The sequence below is a fragment of the Panulirus ornatus genome, chromosome 63 (genome assembly GCF_036320965.1).
Source record: "Panulirus ornatus isolate Po-2019 chromosome 63, ASM3632096v1, whole genome shotgun sequence".
NCBI lineage: Eukaryota > Metazoa > Arthropoda > Malacostraca > Decapoda > Palinuridae > Panulirus > Panulirus ornatus.
Genome location: NC_092286.1, coordinates 27,409,182 through 27,435,100, shown reverse-complemented (window position 1 = coordinate 27,435,100; position 25,919 = coordinate 27,409,182). Strand labels below are relative to the sequence as shown.

General features: G+C 41.0%; 1 protein-coding gene and 1 pseudogene across 1 annotated transcript in view; one reads left to right on the top strand and one right to left on the bottom strand.

Annotated features, from left to right (window-relative positions):
* The window catches only part of LOC139745978 (uncharacterized), a 190,255-nt gene that overhangs the window by 119,464 nt on the left and 44,872 nt on the right, over positions 1–25,919 (top strand). The window contains 3 exon segments of the mRNA XM_071656739.1: positions 15,266–15,522; positions 15,783–17,062; positions 17,065–17,909. Coding sequence (XP_071512840.1) covers positions 15,266–15,522; positions 15,783–17,062; positions 17,065–17,909 — 2,382 coding nt within the window.
* Positions 12,934–14,780, bottom strand: LOC139745979 (putative nuclease HARBI1; annotated as a pseudogene).

The following is a 25,919-nucleotide window of genomic DNA, read 5'->3' as shown; positions in this document are numbered from 1 at the left end:
GTAAGTAATGAAAGGGTAAGAGAGATGTGTGGAAATATAAAAAGTGAGGTTGAGAGAGCAGAAGAGGGTGTGTTGAATTTGGTTTGGACATATGGAGAGAATGAGTGACGAAAGGTTGACAAAGGATATATATTATTATTGTTATACATAAATGCTGTTTCCTGCATCAGCAAGGTAGTGCCAGGAAACACACGAAGAATGGCCCATCCACTCATATACATATTTCATTATATTATTTTCCTTTGTCGCAGTGTCCCACGTTTGCGAGGTAGCGCAAGGAAACAGAAGAAAGAAATGGCCCAACCCACCCCCATACACAATGTATATCCATACACGTCCACACCCGCAAATATACATGCCTATACATCTCAATGCACACATATATATACATACACACAGACATATACATATATACACATGTACATAATTCATACTGTCTGCCTTTATTCATTCCCATCGCCACCTCGCCACACATGGAATAACAACCCCCTCCCCACTCATCTGTGCGAGGTAGCACTAGGAAAAGACAACAAAGGCCCCATTCATTCACACTCAGTCTCTAGCTGTCATGTAATAATGGACCGAAACCACTGCTCCCTTTCCACATCCAGTCCCCACAGAACTTTCCATGGTTTACCCCAGACACTTCACATGTCCTGGTTCAATCCATTGACAGCATGTCGACCCCGGTATACCACATCGTTCCAATTCACTCTATTCCATGCTCGCCTTTCACCCTCCTGCATGTTTAGGCCCCGATCACACAAAATCTTTTTCACTCCATCTTTCCACCTCCAATTTGGTCTCCCACTTCTCGTTCCCTCTACCTCCGACACATATATCCTCTTGGTCAATCTTTCCTCACTCATTCTCTCCATGTGACCAAACCATTTCAAAACACCCTCTTCTGCTCTCTCAACCACGCTCTTTTTATTTCCACACATCTCTCTTACCCTTACGTTACTTACTCGATCAAACCACCTCACACCACACATTGTCCTCAGACATCTCATTTCCAGCACATCCATCCTCCTGCGCACAACTCTATCCATAGTCCACGCCTCGCAACCATACAACATTGTTGGAACCACTATTCCTTCAAACATACCCATTTTTGCTTTCCGAGATAATGTTCTCGACTTCCACACATTCTTCAAGGCTCCCAGAATTTTCGCCCCCTCCCCCACCCTATGATCCACTTCCACTTCCATGTTTCCATCCGCTGCCAGATCCACTCCCAGATATCTAAAACACTTCACTTCCTCCAGTTTTTCTCCATTCAAACTCACCTCCCAATTGACTTGACCCTCAACCCTACTGTACCTAATAACCTTGCTCTTATTCACATTTACTCTTAACTTTCTTCTTTCACACACTTTACCAAACTCAGTCACAAGCTTCTGCAGTTTCTCACATGAATCAGCCACCAGCGCTGTATCATCAGCGAACAACAACTGACTCACTTCACAAGCTCTCTCATCCCCAACAGACTTCATCCTTGCCCCTCTTTCCAAAACTCTTGCATTCACCTCCCTAACAACCCCATCCATAAACAAATTAAACAACCATGGAGACATCACACACCCCTGCCGCAAACCTACATTCACTGAGAACCAATCACTTTCCTCTCTTCCTACACGTACACATGCCTTACATCCTCGATAAAAACTTTTCACTGCTTCTAACAACTTGCCTCCCACACCATATATTCTTAATACCTTCCAGAGAGCATCTCTATCAACTCTATCATATGCCTTCTCCAGATCCATAAATGCTACATACAAATCCATTTGCTTTTCTAAGTATTTCTCACATACATTCTTCAAAGCAAACACCTGATCCACACATCCTCTACCACTTCTGAAACCACACTGCTCTTCCCCAATCTGATGCTCTGTACATGCCTTCACCCTCTCAATCAATACCCTCCCATACAATTTGCCAGGAATACTCAACAAACTTATACCTCTGTAATTTGAGCACTCACTCTTATCCCCTTTGCCTTTGTACAATGGCACTATGCACGCATTCCGCCAATCCTCAGGCACCTCACCGTGAGTCATACATACATTAAATAACCTTACCAACCAGTCAACGATACAGTCACCCCCTTTTTTAATAAATTCCACTACAATACCATCCAAACCTGCTGCCTTGCCGGCTTTCATCTTCCGCAAAGCTTTTACTACCTCTTCTCTGTTTACCAAATCATTTTCCCTAACCCTCGCACTTTGCACACCACCTCGACCAAAACACCCTATATCTGCCACTCTATCATCAAACACATTCAACAAACCTTCAAAATACTCACTCCATCTCCTTCTAACATCACCACTACTTGTTATCACCTCCCCATTTGCGCCCTTCACTGAAGTTCCCATTTGCTCCCTTGTCTTACGCACTTTATTTACCTCCTTCCAGAACATCTTTTTATTCTCCCTAAAATTTAATGATACTCTCTCACCCCAACTCTCATTTGCCCTTTTTTTCACCTCTTGCACCTTTCTCTTGACCTCCTGTCTCTTTCTTTTATACGTCTCCCACTCAATTTCATTTTTTCCCTGCAAAAATCGTCCAAATGCCTCTCTCTTCTCTTTCACTAATACTCTTACTTCTTCATCCCACCACTCACTACCCTTTCTAATCAACCCACCTCCCACTCTTCTCATGCCACAAGCATCTTTTGTGCAATCCATCACTGATTCCCTAAATACATCCCATTCCTCCCCCACTCCCCTTACTTCCATTGTTCTCACCTTTTTCCATTCTGTACTCAGTCTCTCCTGGTACTTCCTCACACAAGTCTCCTTCCCAAGCTCACTTACTCTCACCACCCTCTTCACTATTTGCCATTTCCCGCGATAGCGAGGTAGCATTAAGAACAGAGGACTGGGCCTATGAGGGAATATCCTCACCTGGTCCCCCTTCTCTGTTCCTTCTTTTGGAAATTTAAAAAAAAACGAGAGGGGAGGATTTCCAGCCCCCCGCTCCCTTCCCTTTAAGTCGCCTTCTACTCTGTTCCTTCTTTTGGAAAATTAAGAAAAAAAAAAGAAAAGAAAAGAATAGAGTGAATTGGATCGATGTGGTATACCAGGGTTGACGTGCTGTCAGTGGATTGAATCAGGGCATGTGAAGCGTCTGGGGTAAACCATGGAAAGTTCTGTGGGGCCTAGATGTGGAAAGGGAGCTGTGGTTTCAGTGCATTATTACATGACAGCTAGAGACTGCGTGTGAACGAATGGGGCCTTTGTTGTCTTTTCCTAGTGCTACCTCGCTTACATGAGGGGGGGAGGGGGTTGTTATTCCATGTGTGGCAAGGTGGCAATGCGAATAAATAAAGGCAGACAGTATGAATTATGTACATGTGTATATATGTATATGTCTGTGTGTGTATATATATGTGTACATTGAGATGTATAGGTATGTATATGTGCGTGTGTGGACGTGTATGTATATACATGTGTATGTGGGTGGGTTGGGCCATTCTTTTGTCTGTTTCCTTGCGCTACCTCGCTAACGCGGGACAAAGCAAAATAAATAAATATAAATATCTTTCTTACCACACATCTTTCTTACCCTCTCATTACACTTACTCGATCAAACCACATACTGTCCTCAAACATTTCATTTCCAACACATCCAACCTCCTCTGCACAACCCTATCTATAGCCCATGCCTCACAACTATATAAGATTGTTGGAACCACTATTCCTTCAAACATACCCATTTTTGCTCTCCCAAAGCAAAAATGGGTACCTTCCACACATTCTTCAGCACTCCCAGAACCTTCGCTCCTTTCCCCACCATGTGACTCACTTCTGCTTGCATGGTTCCATCCGATGCTAAGTCTACTCCCAGATATCTAAAACACTTCACTTCCTCCAATTTTTCTCTATTCAAATTTACCTCTGAATTAACTCGCCCCTAAACCCTACTGAACCTAATAACCTTGCTCTTATTCATGTTTATTCTCAACTCTCTTCTTTTACACACTTAACCAAACTCAGTCACCAGCTTCTACAGTTTCCCACTCGAATCAGCCACGAGCGCTGTATCATTGGCTAACAACAACTGACTCACTTCCCAAGCCCTCTCATCCAGTACAGACTGCAAACTTACCCCTTTCTCCAAAACTCTTGCATTCACCTCCCTAACCACCCCATCCATAAACAAATTAAACAACCATGGAGACATCACACACCCCAGCCACAAACTGACATTCACTGGGAACCAGTCACTCTCCTCTCTTCCTACTCGTACACATGCCTTACATCCTTGGTAAAAACTTTTCACTTCTAGCAACTTACCTCTGACACCATATATTCTCACATAGAGATATAGGGTGTTTTGGTAGGGGTGGTGTGCGAAGTGAGAGGGTCAGGGAGAATGGTTTGGGGAACAGAGAAGAGGTAGTGAAAGCTTTGCAGAAGATGAAAGCTGGCAAGGTGGCAGGTTTGGATGGTATTGCCATGGAATTTATTAAAAAAGGGGGTAGTGACTGCGTTGTTGGTTGGTTGGTAAGGATATTCAATGTATGTATGGTGAAGTGCCTGAGGATTGGTGGAATGCATGCATAGTGCCATTGTACAAAGGCAAAGGGGATAAAAGTGAATGTTCAAATTACAGAGGTACAAGTTTGTTGAGTATTCCTGGGAAATTATATGGGAGGGTATTGATTGAGAGGGTGAAGGCATGTACAGAGCATCAGATTGGGGAAGAGCAGTGTGGTTTCAGAAGTGGTAGAGGATGTGTGGATCAGGTGTTTCCTTTGAAGAATGTATGTGAGAAATACTTAGAAAAGCAGATGGATTTGTATGTAGCATTTATGGATCTGGAGAAGGCATATGCTAGGGCTGATAGAGATGTTTTGAGGAAGGTATTAAGAGTATATGGTGTGGGAGTTAAGTTGCTAGAAGCAGTGAAAAGTTTCTACCAAGGATGTAAGGCATGTGTACGAGTAGGAAGAGAGGAGAGTGATTGGTTCCCAGCGAATGTTGGTCTGCAGCAGGGGTGTGTGACATCTCCATGGTTGTTTCATTTGTTTATGGATGGGGTGGTTTGGGAGATGAATGCAAGAGTTTTGGAGAGGGGCAAGTATGCAGTCTGTTGTGGATGAGAGGGCTTGGAAAGTGATAAGTCAATTGTTGTTCGCCAATGATACAGTGCTGGTGGCTGATTCGGGTGAGAAAATGCAGAGGTTGGTGACTGAGTTTGGAAAAGTGTGTGCAAGGAGAAAGTTGAGAGTAAATGTGAATAAGAGTAAGGTTATTAGGTTCAGTAGGGTTGAGGGACAAGTTAATTGGGATGAAAGTTTGAATGGAGAAAAATTGGAGGAAGTGAAGTGTTTTACATATCTGGGAGTGGACTTAGCAGGGGATGGAACCATGGAAGTGGAAGCAAGTCACAGGGTGGGGGAGGGGACGAAGGTTCTAGGAGAGATGAAGAACGTCTCGAAGAAGAGAATGTTATCACGAAGAGCAAAAATGGGTATGTCTGAAGGAATAGTAGTTCCAACAATGTTATATAGTTGCGAAGCATGGGCTATAGATAGGGTTGTAGGGTGGATGTGTTGGAAATGAGATGTTTGAGGACAGTATGTGGTGTGAGGTGGTTTGATCAAGGAAGTAATGAAAGAGTAAGAGAGATGTGTGGTAATAAAAAGAGTGTGGCTGAGAGAGCAGAATAGGGTGTGTTGAAATGGTTTGGACATATGGAGAGAATGAGTGAGGAAAGATTGACAGAGGATATGTTTGTCAGAGATGGATGGAACAAGGAGAAGCAGGAGACCAAACTGGTGGTGGAGGGATGGAGCGAAAAAGATTTTGATTTATCTGGGCCTGGACATACAGGAGGGCGAGGGGTGTACAAGGAACAGAGTCAATTGGAATGATGTGGTATACCGTGGCCAACATGCTGTCAATGGACTGAACCAAGGCATGTGAAGCGTCTGGGGCCGTATGCAGAAAATTTCTTAAATTTTTGCTTATTTTTATGCTTAGCTGAGGAAGTGACTTAAGTGCCACACAAAAAAGGACTAAGCATGATGCTTAGCAAAACTTAAGCATAAGATTTAAGAAGTATGAAATGCAGTTTGATTTATTCTTTTTTGTTTTTTTTTAATGATAGAATTAACTATATCTTATGATAACGTTTCTATTAGGAAAATATAGATCATGCAAAATACTGAAGTTGGAAGTGAATAGAAAAGATTTTTATTTATCACGTTTTTTCCAACTGTTGTCACTGAATGGCGACTATATACACGATCCGAAACATAAACTCATCCAAGAGAGAGACATGGTTCCTTCTAAGACTTATGGTAACCAAGCTATTATTACAACATCATTTTTCTTCATAATAATGGCATCTATTGCATCCATGAGAAAGAGAATTTCAAACTGGATGGAGGACAAAACCTTATTGTTAATGAATTTGATCAAACAACATAAGAAGATTGTACACGGTAAATTTTCGGATGGGTTTCGTCCAGAATAAAAGTGGAAACTTGGCAGAGCATTACACAGCAGATAAATGCAGCTTTTCCCTGCGTGTCAAGAACTGTGGAACAAGTTCAGAAGAGGTATCACAACATTATATCCTCAGGCAAGAATAGGATTGCTACTCACAAGAGGCTCTCTTGTAAAACAGGTAGGTAACTCATGAAACTATACCCATTTTGTAGGTGGTTTGAGGGTAACACTATCCAAAGTGGAGGACCTAGGTCACTCTTTATGAAGCAAAAATGGAAATAAGACAGTTTCATAGTTTTCATGGTCTCACTCTGCAATAGGCTAGGCCTAAGCTAAGCCATGTGAAAAACTTACATAGGCTAGACTAAGTTATTGCTATATAATGCTTGTGCACTTTTCTTAATCACAGTATGTATTTTTACAGGTGGTGGTCCATCAAGCAATAAGCCTCAGCTTGATCCTTTATCAGATGCAGTAGCAGATATTCATAGTCCTGATAGCTCGAGCATCATCGGAAATTTCAGGGCTTACTAGCTACGATTCTGTGACTGATGATTCCTGTGAGGATACCACTAGGTTAGCATTCTGTATATATTTTCTATGTTCACTAGGCTAATCAAGATTTTATTAATAGTATTATAGAAAGTATTAAAGTTTCCTCTTCATATAACCAGGCTAGTCAAGATTTTATTAATAGTATTATAGAAAGCATTAAAGTTTAAGAAATCAAATGAGGTTACAATTTAGTTCAAATTACAGCCAAAGTTTTAAACTTATGTTTTACAGTTAACCTGGATTCATTTCTATCTCTCACAGGACATGCACCATAATGATACCTCCTCCTCAGTCCTCACAAGAATCCCAGCCTTCAGGTTCAACACTGATCCATAGGCCTACATCTGTAGACTTGGGACAACCTATCGCAGAAAAAGTAATAGACCTAAAAATTAAAGAACTGCAGAATACCATTAAATTCTATAGTGCACAAATGGAAGTTGCCAGAGCACAAATGGAAGCTGCCAGAGCACAAATGGAGCTGCAGAAAACTAAAATTGAATTGGCGAAAGTGCAACTTAAGAAATACTGTGAGATGAAGGAAGAGTGCACTTAAAATATAGGCATGGTCCAGCTGAATGTTATTGCAAGATTTTTTGCTTCTGCCTGATGTATGAAAACTTTAATCTCTTCTGCAGTCTATGAAACATATAGCATTTTTGAGTCAAATCTGATATGTTCTAATTGTTTTGGTTTAGTTTCATATTTACCCCTTTCCATTAGTATGGAGTAGTGTATGGCATTTAAATTTGCAATTTCTTGAATTTGTGACCTTTCACTTCAACAATATTGCTTCTTCTTATGTTATTTTATTTTTTAGTTAAATCATCATAGTTTCATATAATTACATTGTTATAGTTTCATCTAAGTATGTACTTTCTACATTTATTTATTTATTTATTTTGCTTTGTCGCTGTCTCCCGCGTTAGCGAGGTAGCACAAGGAAACAGACGAAAGAATGGCCCAACCCACCCACATACACATGTATATACATACACATCCACACACGCAAATATACATACCTATACATCTCAATGTACATATAAATATACACACACAGACATATAAATATATACACATGTACATAATTCATACTGTCTGCCTTTATTTATTCCCATTGCCACCTCGCCACACATAGAATAACAACCCCTTCCCCCCTCATGTGTGTGAGGTAGCACTAGGAAAAGACAACAAAGGCCCCATTCGTTCACACTCAGTCTCTAGCTGTCATGTAATAATGCACCGAAACCACAGCTCCCTTTCCACATCCAGGCCCCACAAAACTTTCCATGGTTTACCCCAGACACTTCACATGCCCTGGTTCAATCCATTGACAGCACGTCAACCCTGGTATACCACATCGTTCCAATTCACTCTATTCTTTGCACGCCTTGCACGATCACTTAAAATCTTTTTCACTCCATCTTTCCACCTCCAATTTGGTCTCCCACTTCTCCTCGTTCCCTCCACCTCTGACACATATATCCTCTTGGTCAATCTTTCTTCACTCATTCTCTCCATGTGACCATTTCAAAACACCCTCTTCTGCTCTCTCAACCACACTCTTTTTATTTCCACACATCTCTTTTACCCTTACATTACTTACTCGATCAAACCACCTCACGCCACATATTGTCCTCAAACATCTCATTTCCAGCACATCCACCCTCCTGCACACAACTCTATCCATAGCCTATGCCTCGCAACCATACAACATTGTTGGAACCACTATTCCTTCAAACATACCCATTTTTGCTTTCCGAGATAATGTTCTTGACTTCCAAACATTCTTCAAGGCTCCCAGAATTTTCGCCCCCTCCCCCACCCTATGATTCACTTCCGCTTGCATGGTTCCATCCGCTGCCAGATCCACTCCCAGATATCTAAAACACTTTACTTCCTCCAGTTTTTCTCCATTCAAACTTACCTCCCAATTGACTTGACCCTCAACCCTACTGTACCTAATAACCTTGCTCTTATTCACATTTACTCTTAACTTTCTTCTTCCACACACTTTACCAAACTCAGTCACCAGCTTCTGCAGTTTCTCACATCAATCAGCCACCAGTGCTGTATCATCAGCGAACAACAACTGACTCACTTCCCAAGCTCTCTCATCCACAACAGACTGCATACTTGCCCCTCTCTCCAAAACTCTTGCATTCACCTCCCTAACAACCTCATCCATAAACAAATTAAACAACCATGGAGACATCACACACCCCTGCCGCAAACCTACATTCACTGAGAACCAATCACTTTCCTCTCTTCCCACACATACACATGCCTTACATCCTCGATAAAAACTTTTCACTGCTTCTAACAAGTTGCCTCCCACACCATATATTCTTAATACCTTCCACAGAGCATCTCTATCAACTCTATCATATGCCTTCTCCAGATCCATAAATGCTACATACAAATCCATTTGCTTTTCTAAGTATTTCTCACATACATTCTTCAAAGCAAACACCTGATCCACACATCCTCTACCACTTCTGAAACCACACTGCTTTTCCCCAATCTGATGCTCTGTACATGCCTTCACCCTCTCAATTAATACCCTCCCATATCATTTACCAGGAATACTCAACAAACTTATAACTCTGTAATTTGAGCACTCACTCTTATCCCCTTTGCCTTTGTACAATGGCACTATGCACGCATTCCGCCAATCCTCAGGCACCTCACCATGAGTCATACATACATTAAATAACCTTACCAACCAGTCAACAATACAGTCACCCCCTTTTTTAATAAATTCCACTGCAATACCATCCAAACCTGCTGCCTTGCCGACTTTCATCTTCCGCAAAGCTTTTACTACCTCTTCTCTGTTTACCAAATCATTTTCCCTAACCCTCTCACTTTGCACACTACCTCGACCAAAACACCCTATACCTGCCACTCTATCATCAAACACATTCAACAAACCTTCAAAATACTCACTCCATCTCCTCCTCACATCACCACTACTTGTTATCACCTCCCCATTAGCCCCCTTCACTGAAGTTCCATTTGCTCCCTTGTCTTACGCACTTTATTTACCTCCTTCCAAAAATCTTTTTATTCTCCCTAAAATTTAATGATACTCTCTCACCCCAACTCTCATTTGCCCTCTTTTTCACCTCTTGCACCTTTCTCTTGACCTGCCTCGTTCTTTTATACATCTCCCACTCATTTGCATTTTTTCCCTGCAAAAATCGTCCAAATGCCTCTCTCTTCTCTTTCACTAAAGATCTTATTTCTTCATCCCACCACTCACTACCCTGTCTAATCAACCCACCTCCCACGCTTCTCATGCCACAAGCATCTTTTGCGCAAGCCATCACTGCTTCCCTAAATACATCCCATTCCTCCCCCACTCCCCTTACCTCCTTTGTTCTCACCTTCTTCTATTCTGTACTCAGTCTCTCCTGGTACTTCCTCACACAAGTCTCCTTCCCAAGCTCACTTACTGTCACCACTCTCTTCACCCCAACATTCTCTCTTCTTTGCTGAAAACCCCTACAAAGCTTCACCTTCGCCTCCACAAGATAATGATCAGACATCCCTCCAGTTGCACCTCTCAGCACATTAACATCCAAAAGTCTCTCTTTCATACGCCTATCAATTAATACATAATCCAATAACACTCTCTGGCCATCTCTCCTACTTACATACGTATACTTATGTATATCTCGCTTTTTAAACCAGGTATTCCCAATCACCAGTCCTTTTTCAGCACATAAATCTAAAAGCTCTTCACCATTTCCATTTACAACACTGAACACCCCATGTATACCAATTATTCCCTCAACTGCCACATTACTCACCTTTGCATTCAAATTACCCATCACTATAACCCAGTCTTGTGCATCAAAACCACTAACACACTCATTCAGCTGCTTCCAAAACACTTGCCTCTCATGATCTTTCTTCTCATGCCCAGGTGCATATGCACCAATAATTACCCATCTCTCTCCATCAACTTTCAGTTTTACCCATATCAATCTAGAATTTACTTTCTTACACTCTATCACATACTCCCACAACTCCTGTTTCAGTAGTAGTACTATTCCTTCCCTTGCTCTTGTCCTCTTACTAACCCCTGACTTCACTCCCAAGACATTCCCAAACCACTCTTTCCCTTTACCCTTGAGCTTCGTTTCACTCACAGCCAAAACATTCAGGTTCCTTTCCTCAAACATACTACCTATCTCTCCATTTTTCTCATCTTGGTTACATCCGCACACATTTAGACACCCCAATCTGAGCCTTCGAGGAGGATGAGCACTCCCCGCGTGACTCCTTCTTCTGTTTCCCCTTTTAGAAAGTCAAAATACAAGGAGGGGAGGGTTTCTGGCCCCCCGCTCCCGTCCCCTTTAGTCACCTTGTACGACACGTGAGGAATGCGTGGGAAGTATTCTTTCTCTCCTATCCCCAGGGATACTTTCTACTTATATAATTTCATTTAATTTAATGGTACTCCAGTACAAGTTAGGCTATGAAAAACTTCCAAGGGTGATAATTTAGTAGAACTAATGAGTAGTCTATGAAATATTTGAAAATAAATTTTTGCATTCAGGTTTAGTGTATTTACCTAATTTCATTTACCTTGCATTTCCTCCTCCATATAATGAAAAACCACACTTGTCATTAATCTATATTACCCCTCGAGTAATCCTGTTTTGTGCTTTTCTGGTGATACATCATCCTGTATAACCACCCTTAGGTCCTTGTCTTCCTTTGCCTTATTTAGAATTGATTTGTTTCTAATCCTTTTAGAGAACATAGGGACATACCTAATGAACACCTTCCTTATACATCATCAAAAATTCATAGTTTTTCTGATTACCTTGCAGTACTTCCATCTAAATCCAGTTGATGCCATCAAAGTATTGGAGACCCATTTTTTGAATTTGCCCTTCCATAGTTGTATCTACTCTGTAAGTTTCATCCCTTACTTTGGACCTCCCACTGTTACCTCCAATGGTCACTCTTCCCCATAGGACACAAATACTCTATGTTTCGTATCTCATCAAGAGCCTTGGTGAAAACCAAGTCTAATCTTAATGGTTTATAACCACCTCTAATTGTGTTCTCTTGCTGACTTAACATATGATCCAACGCCCAACCATCAGTTTGTTACCCAAAGAAGTCTCATTAGTTCCTGTGTCCATTACTTCCCAATCTACTTCCTTGTAGTTAAAATTCCTAACAAATAATAGTCTATTTTTTCTTTGAAACAAACTTTTTAACGCCTCCAAGGATTCACTTATAATTTGTTGTTACTGTTTTCTCTCCAAATGCTAGTTTGTGGACAAGTTAATGTATTTCTTTGCTGAAAATAAATGATTACAGAGTCAGCTGTTTGATTTTCCAGGTAGTAAAACCATTTATGAAAATCTACAGATTGTTATGACAAAGGGTAAGGTATGGTTTTAAAACATCTGAGGAGTTTGTATGATGTCTTATTAAAATAAGAAAAATACACTGCATAATAATAATTAGCAAGTGAAATTCTGCCAGCAATGTACATTCTTCCCTTATAATTTAATCTGAAGAAGTATGCATGGTACTAAATCACTGTTCTGCCATGAAATGTAAATTGGCAAAGTAGTCTCTGTAACACAGACCTTCTTGAGGTTCATCTCCTGGGTATAAGTGATTTAAGTGTGCTTCTGCATCCAAATTATTTCCAAGTAGAATGTCGAGGTCACTTTCATCTGGAAGGAGTAAATTTCTCTCTTTACATATATTATGTAAAAGAGCACAGGCCATGATTATTTGTCAGACTTTTTCTGGCTTGACCCTAGTTTCTCCACGCAAAACATGCCATCGACGTTTCAGCTGACCAATTCCCCTTTCCATAATACACCTAGTTTTCTTGTGTGCCCTGTAATATAAGAAATGTATTACACACAAATCTGAGTGTGGATGTTGTTACACCTAGGCTAATAATCAAGCTTTTCTCATAATCCAGAAATCTTTTGCACCCTGGATTAGGTTAGGTTAGGCCAATTTTGGATTGTGGAAGAAGTTGCAAGAGATATGAAACCTAGCCTGTTTCTTCTATAGCCAGTGTGGAAATGTAAATAGCACTGACATTTTGTTTCATGTAAACATCCAGCAAAGCATTCTATGTTACCTGTTATAAGCTGTCTGAGCACCATCTTCAGGTGGTAGGTAAGGGATCAAAAGCCAACATTTACAAGGGGAACCACTATCACCAATAAGATGACAACTTGGTGGTACATGATGGTTTTCAAATAATCTTCTCAGGCCACTTTGTTGAAGAATTTTCTAATCGTATTGATCCTGGCCAGTTTGCAACGATGTTGATTATTTTTTTACTTGGCATCAAAAACTATCTGTGTGTTTATCCTATGGTAATTTTTCCCATTTACATAATGTTCTTCATTCACTGAAGGTGCCACTATTCTTACATGAGTGCCATCTATTGCACCCACAACACCAGGAAAGCCTGCAATTTGCATAAATTCTTCTTGTTTTGATCGTATCTCCCTAACATCTGTGGGAAACAATGAAACGCCGGACAATTTCTGGGGAGCTTAGAGCTTGCAAAGTCTGTGCAATAACCCTACTTACAGTAGGTTGTGTTGGTCCAAAATCATCACTGCACAACTGCATTTTTCCAGTAGCAAGATAACGTAAGGTTATCATCACTCTCAGTTCTGGCATGATAGCCATGTTCCTTGCTGTAGGACTTTCTATCTTATTTCTCACTAATTCTGTGACAAACTGTATTCCTGCACGATCAAGTCGATATCTTTTGATAAGTTCTGCATCATCAAACACACCCAGAACATCTTTATGGGGCCTAAAAGTTTTCAGTTGAACAAGTCTCTCCTGTCGTACGGCCATGTTTACATTGCTATGCAAATTCTTAATTGCTTAAGAGTCCTCCCGAGGTTTCTTAAATTTGTCATCTGCTAAGCAAATACGTAAGCGAAAGGCAGCTTTCAGAAACATGCTTAGCAGAATTATTAAAGTTAAGTAAAATTCTTTGGGGTTAAGCATATTTAAGCATTCTACGAAGTTTTATGAATATGGCCCCTGGGGTAAACCATGGAAATGTTTGTGGGGCCTGGATGTGGAAAGGAAGCCGTGGTTTCAGTACATTACACATGACAGCTAGAGACTGAAAGTGAACAAATGTGGCCTTTTTGTCTTTTCCTAGCGCTTCCTCACGGGGGGCTGGGGGGATGCTATTTCATGTGTGGCATGGTGGTGGCAGGAATGGATGAAGGCAACAAGTATGAATATGTACATGTGTATATCTCTATATGTCTGTGTATATAAATGTATATATACGTTGAAATGAGTAAATATGTGTATGTGCGTGTGTGGACGTTTATGTATATACATGTGTATGTGGGTGGGTTAGGCCATGCTTTGTCTGTTTCCTTACACTACCTCGCAAACATGGGAGACAGTGATTAAGTATAATAATAAAAAAAAGCATAAATTAGGTATCCAATTTATTGACCAGCCCCTAAAGAAGAATGAATAGCTGGGTTGACTGTGGACCAAGCGCCACAACCACAGATCAAACCCATGTGCTCAACCTCAGGTAACCATGAATGTGTCACAGTCAGCTATGCATAGTGCTATACCATGGAAGTCTATAAATGCCACAGTAAAAAAAACAGATTTCGCACAATATATTTTTTGAATACTTACACAAATGACAGGTTTAGCCTTTTCCTCTATCTGCTTCCCAACAATATACTGCCAAATCTCACAGGAAAGTTCAAGGGATATGAGCCATCAAGTTTTTGAAGTAAGAATTGCCAGACCTCCAGGTGCTATGAAGCTTCATTGCTGTTGTTAGGGTTTTAAAGTACAGACGTTTTTCTTACACGTGCATCACTTCCATTTTAAAGCTGTTAACAGCATCCATATGTCTTATGCTGCAAGTCATATACAGTCAAAGCTTTGTATATTATTTTTGCATTCACTTTATCAAATCCAAAAATGCTGCATATACCTTTTATATCAAAACTTTTTCCATTTCCTGTCAGAGTAAAAATCAGATTAATGCATCCTCTTTTCTTATTAAACCTACTTTGTTCCACTGGATAAAGGATAGTGGAGTAAAAGGGAGTGTACGAATTCTAGACAAATAAGCCTCTTTATCAAAACTGACAAGGTAAATGATGGTTAGTGATTTATTACATTGAAAGAACTAGTGAGGTCCAAGTTGATTAATATCTATATTGGCATGTTTTCACCAGATCTCCACTCTTGTTGCACGCATTAGAAAGCTAGAGTATCAAGGCCAGTGTGAACAAGATTCATCTCGTCTAAAGGATCAATCCCTTGATGATTGTCACCATCGTTGTGTCCAGCTGGAAGAACAGTGTACTTCTCTTCGTGCACATGCCCAGCAGCAAGAGCAGCTGGTAAACTCACTGATGGTGCAACTTCAGACCAAAGAACGTGTTAACCAGAGCCTCCAAGGAAAGTTAGAGGAGCTTTCATCTCAGACAAAGTGAGTATTCTGTGTATCTCTAGCAACCCTGCGACATGCTTGATGCTGATGTATGATTTCTGTGTATGGAAATATAATGATGTGACTGTGAATACAGAAATCAAGTGAAAGTATCTGTTGAAGAATGTGCATGTGTTATAACTTGACAGTTTATCATGATCTTCAAAAACTATTTGCATCTTGCTAACGTATAGCTTAGGTAAAATGTAACTGTGTTATGAATAACCATTTCACAACTTATCTTTCCTCTTGTCTTTCAGATATGTGTCAATGAAGAGTTGTCAGACAGAAAATATACATTTTTCTGCTGTCCCCAGTGTTACAGTCCATGTTCAGACTGACAAGATATTTTCTCACATAAAAGAATCTGACACACAAACTGACCCTTCATCAGCAGTAGCAAATGTAGTGCACCAGACAGAAAATTATACCCAAAACTCAATGGGTGAGCTAAAAGAATCTGGCATCCAGCAGCTCCACAAATTTGCAACAATAAACAAAAATAAGACTTTAACAGTTTCAACACAGACTAAACAAGAAGGAAATACTGGAAGTAAATTGTTATGTGAAGAAGATATTGCAGTTCAAAGTGAAGAAACTGATACATTACATGTAACCAATGAAGGAATCCAGTGTACTCCTGAGAAACAGATGAAGTCATCCCAAACACAAGTACACACAGAGACTCGTCATGTTCAGACCAATGGAGTAAACCCTAATTGTTATGCTGAGCATAAGAAGGCTGTCAGTGATTCATTTTGTCAGAGAGCAACATTAAGAAGACATGTAGCTGTTCAGACAAATCCAGTCAATTCTGACTGCAAGTCAGAGTCAGCTAGTGACATGCAAGGAAAGAGTGTTCAAGTTCAGATGATTACATCTGTACTTGAACCCATTATACAAAACCTGTCTCATGATTTCAAGTCTCTAATTATAGAAGGAACTGAAATGAACAAGTCCTCTGCTTTAGAAATTATCAGCAAAACTATTGCTAATCAGATTGATAAGCTTGAAAGTAACATTAATGCCTTCATACAGCAGGCATCAACACTGCAAGGTAATGAGACTCATCAACAGCTTAGTGCCATGCAGCAAATATCAACATTGCAAGGTAATGAGACTCATCAAGAGCTTAGTGCCATGCAGCAAACATCAACATTGCAAGGTAATGAGACTCATCAACAGCTAAGTGAGAAGATACAGCATCTACAAGACATATTACAGGGTCAGTTAAGTACTATGACTAACATTTACGGTGATACTGTAGGAGCATTGTCTAGTGATCTCCATAGGGCTATTGGAGAAGTAGATTCAAATATTCATTTAAGACTGGAGAGCATTGAGAGAGAAATGAATGACTCTCATAATCATGGATCCAGTGAACAACAGGTGATGGCAGACATTATATCTGCTTTGAAAGATCTGAAGAACAGTAGTGAACAGATGATAAAATGCATGACAAACAATTTTCAAGATAATAAGGACTCCAACACAGAGGGACTTATTGATATGAAACAATATCTAGTTACCCAGATTACTGAGTAAAGAAAGCAATTAGAACATCAAGCCAGTTAGAAGATAGTGGGGTTTCTGAGAGCCTGACTAAAGATATTGGAGATAAGGTACAGGCACTTGAGAAATCTCTCGTACATTCACTTGAGAAAAGCTGTACCATAGAGGAAATATCTGAGGTACAACATGAAATTCAAAAAATGTCAGATCTTATTCACAAGAAAATATATTTGCTTGAACAAGGCCTCCAGTCACTAAATACAGACACAAGGCATGATCAGGCTGTACTAGAGGAACACATGAACACTATTAAAGAAAGTAATAAACAACTTATTGTAATCCTAAAAAACAAAGCCTCAGAAACTAACTGTAATATTAGTGAGGCACTAGAAGAAAATTTCCACATTATTCAGGATCATTTACAAAGACTTCAGCAGACGTTACTTCAAAGGATAAATGAAGTATCAGAACATGTTAGTATAGCTGAGGGTCAGAAAGTATCATGGCTGTCCAAGCAAGTGATGGAAATGACCAGCCAAGTATCAGGCATGAAGTCTAGCCTTTTACGAGTACAATCGTCCTTAGAAGCAGCACAGAGTTTACCATCATCAGGTGGGATTACTGATGATGCCCTGGTTTCCTCTCTCAAAGCATGTAGCGAGCAAGCTGCCTCAACCATAAGATTACAGAATCAAAGTATAATTCAGAAGCTTGAAATACTGCAGAAGGAAATTCATAGCACTGCTGAACAAGAACAAACAGCAAAAGACAAAGCAGAAGTGTTATGTTTAAAAGAAGCTTTAAATGATAAAGAAGAAGAGATAGCTAAGCTAGCTGGTGCCAAAGAGGTTTTGCAGAATAAATTGCAACAGCAGGTGAGTCATAAGTATTCACAGTCTTCAGAGTTATTAGCATAGAGCTTCTAAACTGAATTGCAGTTCATTTACTTGAATTTTCACTTGTTTTAGTTATTTTTTTTTTTTGTACTCAAAGGATATATGCTACAACCAAACTACACTGCCAAATGAAAACTATTTGTCTCCCAGGTGGCTGGTTCCCAAATGCACTTAATGAAAAATCAATTTAGCTAAACCCACCCAATCTGTTAACCAGAGGTTGAATACAAAGTTATTACTAGTTACCTTTACCTCTGTTCTGCCTTGCCAGTCCAACCTGGGTTAATCCCCATTCTCAGTCTGCCCAGGTCACAAAACAAAAATCAGTCTCCCTTCTTGCAGAACTTATTTTCTACGTGGTACAAATAGATTTTGACAAGCAGTCGATGCTCATTACTTTCATGGATGTCAGTCAGGTTTTTATAGAAATGTAGTATAACAAAGAAATCCCTCTCTTTTAATGGTGAGTGCCTACCAAGTTGGCTCAAGGGTATACTTCTCAAAAAAGTATCTAAAAAAATTAGACTTGCATAACCTTGTGCTCTCTGAGCATTTCAGCCACATGGCATTACTCATTTTTTATCTCACAGTTGATTTTTTTTTTTTTGTAACACTTCAAGGTATAGCACAAAAAAGTTTTCATGTTCAATGTCTGTCTATCTGGGAACTCCCATCAAAGGAGTGGCCATGGCAAAAGAGTTTCCACTTATCCCTGTATTTACATGCCTCCCTCGCATGCATTATTCCATGCATTCTTCCACCATTTCTCTGCCTCCAGTATTGTTACACTCTAATTCCCCATGTTACATGTGGTCTTCCTCTAACACCAACCCCTTTAATTGTACTATCATATTCTTGTCTTGTACACTTTCTGTCTTATCCATAAAACCTCAAAGTATTACAATTCACCCACTCTTCCATTCCAAAATTAATTTCCTTTACATTCCCTGACATACCACATATCTCATACTACCCCTCATTTCTAGAGCCAGGAATCTTGACCTCTGTGACTGGTTCCATGTTCATGTTTTGGCTGCATAGGTCAGGGTTGGGAGGATTATGCTGTTCCTTAGTCCCTTCTTCACTTCTGTACTTAAACCTCTACCCCTTCATCATTCTACCCAGGACTATTCTGTCTCTTATCTCTCCTTCCATATCATGAAACTTCCCTAAGATAGCTCCTTTTTTTTTTTTTTTTTTGCTTTGTCACTGTCTCCCGTGTTTGCGAGGTAGTGCAAGGAAACAGACGAAAGAGATGGCCCATCTCACCCCCATACACATGTATATACATACACGTCCACACATGCAAATATACATACCTATACATCTCAATGTACACATATATATATACATACACAGACGTATACATATATACACATGTACATAATTCATACTGTCTGCCTTTATTTATTCCCATCGCCACCTCGCCACACATGCAATAACATCCCCCTCCCCCCCTCATGTGTGCGAGGTAACGCTAGGAAAAGACAACAAAGGCCCCATTCATTCACACTCAGTCTCTAGCTGTCATGTAATAATGCCAGAAACCACAGCCCCCTTTCCACATCCAGGCCCCACAGAACTTTCCATGGTTTACCCCAGAAGCTTCACATGCCCTGATTCAATCCATTGACAGCACATCGACCCCGGTATACCACATCGATCCAATTCACTCTATTCCTTGCCCGCCTTTCACCCTCCTGCATGTTCAGGCCCCGATCACTCTAAATCTTTTTCACTCCATCTTTCCACCTCCATTTTGGTCTCCCACTTCTCCTCGTTCCCTCCACCTCCAACACATATATCCTCTTGGTCAATCTTTCCTCACTCATTCTCTCCATGTGCCCAAACCATTTCAGCACACCCTCTTCTGCTCTTTCAGCCATACTCTTAATATTTCCACACATCTCTCTTACCCTTACATTACTTACTCGATCAAACCACCTAACACCACATATTGTTCTCAAACTTCCCATGTATTACCTGCATGTTGTAGAAGGCGACAAAAAGGGGAGGGAGTGGGGCGGTTGAAAATGATCCCCTCATTTTTAATTTTTCCAAAAGAATGTGTTTGATGATAGAGTGGTAGATATAGGGTGTTTTGGTCAAGGTGGTGTGCAAAGTGAGAGGGTTAGGGAAAATGTTTGGGTAAACAGAGAAGAGGTAGTAAAAGCTTTGCGGAAGATGAAAGCTGGCAAGGCAGTGGGTATGGATGGTACTGCAGTGGAATTTATTAAAAAAGGGGGTGACTGTATTGTTGACTGGTTCGTAAGGTTATTCAGTGTATGTATGACTCATGGTGAGGTGCCTGAGGATTGGCGGAATGCTTGCATAGTGCCATTGTACAAAGGCAAAGGGGATAAAAGTGAGTGCTCAAATTACAGAGGTATAAGTTTGTTGAGTATTCCTGGGAAATTATATGGGAGGGTATTGATTCAGAGCATGAAGGCATGGACAGAGCATCAGATTGGGGAAGAGCAGTGTGGTTTCAGAAGTGGTAGAGAATGTCTGGATCAGGTATTTGCTTTGAAGAATGTATGTGAGAAATACTTAGAAAAGCAAATGGATTTGTATGTAGCATTTATGGATGTGGAGAAGGCATATGATAGAGTTGATAGAGATGCTCTGTGGAAGGTATTAAGAATATATGGTGTGGGAGGAAAGTTGTTAGAAGCAGTGAAAAGTTTTTATTGAGGATGTAAGGCATGTGTACGTGTAGGAAGAGAGGAAAGTGATTGGTGCTCAGTGAATGTAGGTTTGCGGCAGGGGTGTGTGATGTCTCCATGGTTGTTTAATTTGTTTATGGATGGGGTTGTTAGGGAGGTGAATGGAAGAGTTTTGGAAAGAGGGGCAAGTATGCAGTCTGTTGTGGATGAGAGAGCTTGGGAAGTCAGTTGTTGTTTGCTGATGATACAGCGCTGTTGGCTGATTCATGTGAGAAGTTGCAGAAGCTGGTGACTGAGTTTGGTAAAGTGTGTGAAAGAAGAAAGCTGAGAGTAAATGTGAATAAGAGCAAGGTTATTAGGTACAGTAGGGTTGAGGGACAAGTCAGTTGGGAGGTAAGTTTGAATGGAGAAAAACTGGAGGAAGTTAAGTGTTTTAGATATCTGGGAGTGGATTTGGCAGCAGATGGAACCATAGAAGCGGAAGTGAATCATGGGGTGGGGGAGGGGGCGAAAATTCTGGGAGCATTGAAGAATGTGTGGAAGTTGAGAACATAATCTCAGAAAGGAAAAAGGGGTATGTTTGAAGGAATAGTGGTTCCAACAATGTTATATGGTTGCGAGGCATGGGCTATGGATAGAGTTGTGCGCAGGAGGGTGGATGTGCTGGAAATGAGATGTTTGAGTACAATGTGTGGTGTGAGGTAGTTTGATCGAGTAAGTAATAATATGGTAAGAGAGATGTGTGGTAATAAAAAACGTGGTTGAGAGAGCAGAAGAGGGTGTTTTGAAATGGTATGGTCAAATGGAGAGAATGAGTGACGAAAGATTGACCAAGAGGATATATGTGTCAGAGGTGGAGGGAACAAGGAGAAGTGGGAGACCAAATTGGATGTGGAAAGATGGAGTGAAAAAGATTTTGAGTGATCGGGGCCTGAACATGCAGGAGGGTGAAAGGCATGCAAGGAATAGAGTGAATTGGAACAATGTGGTATACCAGGGTGGACGTGCTGTCAATGGATTGAAGCAGGGCATGTGAAGCATCTGGAGTAAACCATGGAAAGTTCTGTGGGGCCTGGATGTGGAAAGGGAGCATTGGTTTTGGTGCATTATTACATGACAGCTAGAGACTGAGTGTGAACGAATGTGGCCTTTGTTGTCTTTTCCTAGCACTACCTCTCACACATGAGGGGAGAAGGGGTTGTTATTTCGTGTATGGTGAGGTGGCGATGGGAATAATAAAGGCAGACTATAAATTATGTACATGTGTATAGACGTATATGTCTGTGTGTGTATATATATGTATATGCTTAGATGTATAGGTATGTATATTTGTGTGTGTGGACGTGTATGTATATACATGTGTATGTGGGTGGGTTGGGCCATTCTTTCTTCTGTTTCCTTGCGCTACCTCGCTGATGTGGTAGACAGCGACAAAGGCAAAATAGAAATAATAATTATATTTATTTTATATTTATTATACTTTGTCGCTGTCTCCCGAGTTTGCGAGGTAGCGCAAGAAAACAGACGAAAGAAATGGCCCAACCCCCCCAAACACATGTATATACATACGTCCACACACGCAAATATACATACCTACACAGCTTTCCATGGCTTACCCCAGACACGTCACATGCCTTGATTCAATCCACTGACAGCACGTCAACCCCGGTATACCACATCGCTCCAATTCACTCTATTCCTTGCCCTCCTTTCACCCTCCTGCATGTTCAGGCCCCGATCACACAAAATCTTTTTCACTCCATCTTTCCACCTCCAATTTGGTCTCCCTCTTCTCCTTGTTCCCTCCACCTCCGACACATATATCCTCTTGGTCAATCTTTCCTCACTCATCCTCTCCATGTGCCCAAACCACTTCAAAACACCCTCTTCTGCTCTCTCAACCATGCTCTTTTTATTTCCACACATCTCTTTTACCCTTACGTTACTCACTCGATCAAACCACCTCACACCACACATTGTCCTCAAACATCTCATTTCCAGCACATCCATCCTCCTGCGCACAACTCTATCCATAGCCCACGCCTCGCAACCATACAACATTGTTGGAACCACTATTCCTTCATACATACCCATTTTTGCTTTCCGAGATAATGTTCTCGACTTCCACACATTCTTCAAGGCCCCCAGAATTTTCACCCCCTCCCCCACCCTATGATCCACTCCCGCTTCCATGGTTCCATCCGCTGCCAGATCCACTCCCAGATATCTAAAACACTTCACTTCCTCCAGTTTTTCTCCATTCAAACTCACCTCCCAATTGACTTGACCCTCAACCCTACTGTACCTAATAACCTTGCTCTTATTCACATTTACTCTTAACTTTCTTCTTCCACACACTTTACCAAACTCAGTCACCAGCTTCTGCAGTTTCTCACATGAATCAGCCACCAGCGCTGTATCATCAGCGAACAACAACTGACTCACTTCCCAAGCTCTCTCATCCCCAACAGACTGCATACTTGCCCCTCTTTCCAAAACTCTTGCATTTACCTCCCTAACAACCCCATCCATAAACAAATTAAACAACCATGGAGACATCACACACCCCTGCCGCAAACCTACATTCACTGAGAACCAATCACTTTCCTCTCTTCCTACACGTACACATGCCTTACATCCTCAATAAAAACTTTTCACTGCTTCTAACAACTTGCCTCCCACACCATATATTCTTAATACCTTCCACAGAGCATCTCTATCAACTCTATCATATGCCTTCTCCAGATCCATAAATGCTACATACAAATCCATTTGCTTTTCTAAGTATTTCTCACATACATTCTTCAAAGCAAACACCTGGTCCACACATCCTCTACCACTTCTGAAACCACACTGCTCTTCCCCAATCTGATGCTCTGTACATGCCTTCACCCTCTCAATCAATACCCTCCCATATAATTTACCAGGAATACTCAACAAACTTATACCTCTGTAATTTGAGCACTCACTCTTATCCCCTTTGCCTTTGTACAATGGCACTATGCACGCATTCCGCCAATCCTCAGGCACCTCACCATGAGTCATACATACATTAAATAACCTTACCAACCAGTCAACAATACAGTCACCCCCTTTTTTAATAAATTCCACTGCAATACCATCCAAACCCGCTGCCTTGCCGGCTTTCATATTCCGCAAAGCTTTTAGTACCTCTTCTCTGTTTACCAAATCATTTTCCCTAACCCTCTCACTTTGCACACCACCTCGACCAAAACACCCTATATCTGCCACTCTGTCATCAAACACATTCAACAAATCTTCAAAATACTCACTCCATCTCCTTCTCATATCACCACTACTTGGGGTGAAGAGGGTGGTGAGAGTAAGTGAGTTTGAGAAGGAGACTTGTGTGAGGAAGTACCAGGAGAGACTGAGTACAGAATAGAAAAAGGTGAGAACAATGGAAGTAAGGGGAGTGGGGGAGGAATGGGATGTATTTAGGGAATCAGTGATGGATTGCGCAAAAGATGCTTGTGGCATGAGAAGAGTGGGAGGTGGGTTGATTAGAAAGGGTAGTGAGTGGTGGGATGAAGAAGTAAGATTATTAGTGAAAGAGAAGAGAGAGACATTTGGACGATTTTTTGCGGGGAAAAAATGCCATTGAGTGGGAGATGTATAAAAGAAAGAGACAGGAGGTCAAGTGAAAGTTGCAAGAGGTGAAAGAGGGCAAATGAGAGTTGGGGTGAGAGAGTATCATTAAATTTTAGGGAGAATAAAAAGATGTTCTGGAAGGAGGTAAATAAAGTGCGTAAAACAAGGGAGCAAATGGGAACTTCAGTGAAGGGCGCAAATGGAGAGGTGATAACAAGTAGTGGTGATGTGAGAAGGAGATGGAGTGAGTATTTTGAAGGTTTGTTGAATGTGTTTGATGATAGAGCAGCAGATATAGGGTGTTTTGGTCAAGGTGGTGTGCAAAGTGAGAGGGTTAGGGAAAATGATTTGGTTAAACAGAGAAGAGGTAGTAAAAGCTTTGCGGAAGATGAAAGCCGGCAAGGCAGCAGGTTTGGATGGTATTGCAGTGGAATTTATTAAAAAAAAGGGGGTGACTGTATTATTGACTGGTTGGTAAGGTTATTTAATGTATGTATGACTCATGGTGAGGTGCCTGAGGATTGGCGGAATGCGTGCATAGTGCCATTGTACAAAGGCAAAGGGGATAAGAGTGAGTGCTCAAATTACAGAGGTATAAGTTTGTTGAGTATTCCTGGTAAATCATATGGGAGGGTATTGATTGAGAGGGTGAAGGCATGTACAGAGCATCAGACTGGGGAAGAGCAGTGTAGTTTCAGAAGTGGTAGAGGATGTGTGGATCAGGTGTTTGCTTTGAAGAATGTATGTGAGAAATACTTAGAAAAGCAAATGGATTTGTATGTAGCATTTATGGATGTGGAGAAGGCATATGATAGAGTGGATAGAGATGCTCTGTGGAAGGTATTAAGAATATATGGTGTGGGAGGCAAGTTGTTAGAAGCAGTGAAAAGTTTTTATCGAGGATGTAAGGCATGTGTACGTGTAGGAAGAGAGGAAAGTGATTGGTTCTCAGTGAATGTAGGTTTGCGGCAGGGGTGTGTGATGTCTCCATGGTTGTTTAATTTGTTTATGGATGGGGTTGTTAGGGAGGTGAATGCAAGAGTTTTGGAAAGAGGGGCAAGTATGAAGTCTGTTGGGGATGAGAGAGCTTGGGAAGTGAGTCAGTTGTTGTTCGCTGATGATACAGCGCTGGTGGCTGATTCATGTGAGAAACTGCAGAAGCTGGTGACTGAGTTTGGTAAAGTGTGTGAAAGAAGAAAGTTAAGAGTAAATGTGAATAAGAGCAAGGTTATTAGGTACAGTAGGGTTGAGGGTCAAGTCAATTGGAAAGTAAGTTTGAATGGAGAAAACTGGAGGAAGTAAAGTGTTTTAGATATCTGGGAGTGGATCTGGCAACGGATGGAACCATGGAAGCGGAAGTGGATCATAGGGTGGGGGAGGGGGTGAAAATCCTGGGGGCCTTGAAGAATGTGTGGAAGTCGAGAACATTATCTCGGAAAGCAAAAATGGGTATGTTTGAAGGAATAGTGGTTCCAACAATGTTGTATGGTTGCGAGGCGTGGGCTATGGATAGAGTTGTGCGCAGGAGGATGGATGTGCTGGAAATGAGATGTTTGAGGACAATGTGTGGTGTGAGGTGGTTTGATCGAGTAAGTAACGTAAGGGTAAGAGAGATGTGTGGAAATAAAAAGAGCGTGGTTGAGAGAGCAGAAGAGGGTGTTTTGAAATGGTTTGGGCACATGGAGAGAATGAGTGAGGAAAGATTGACCAA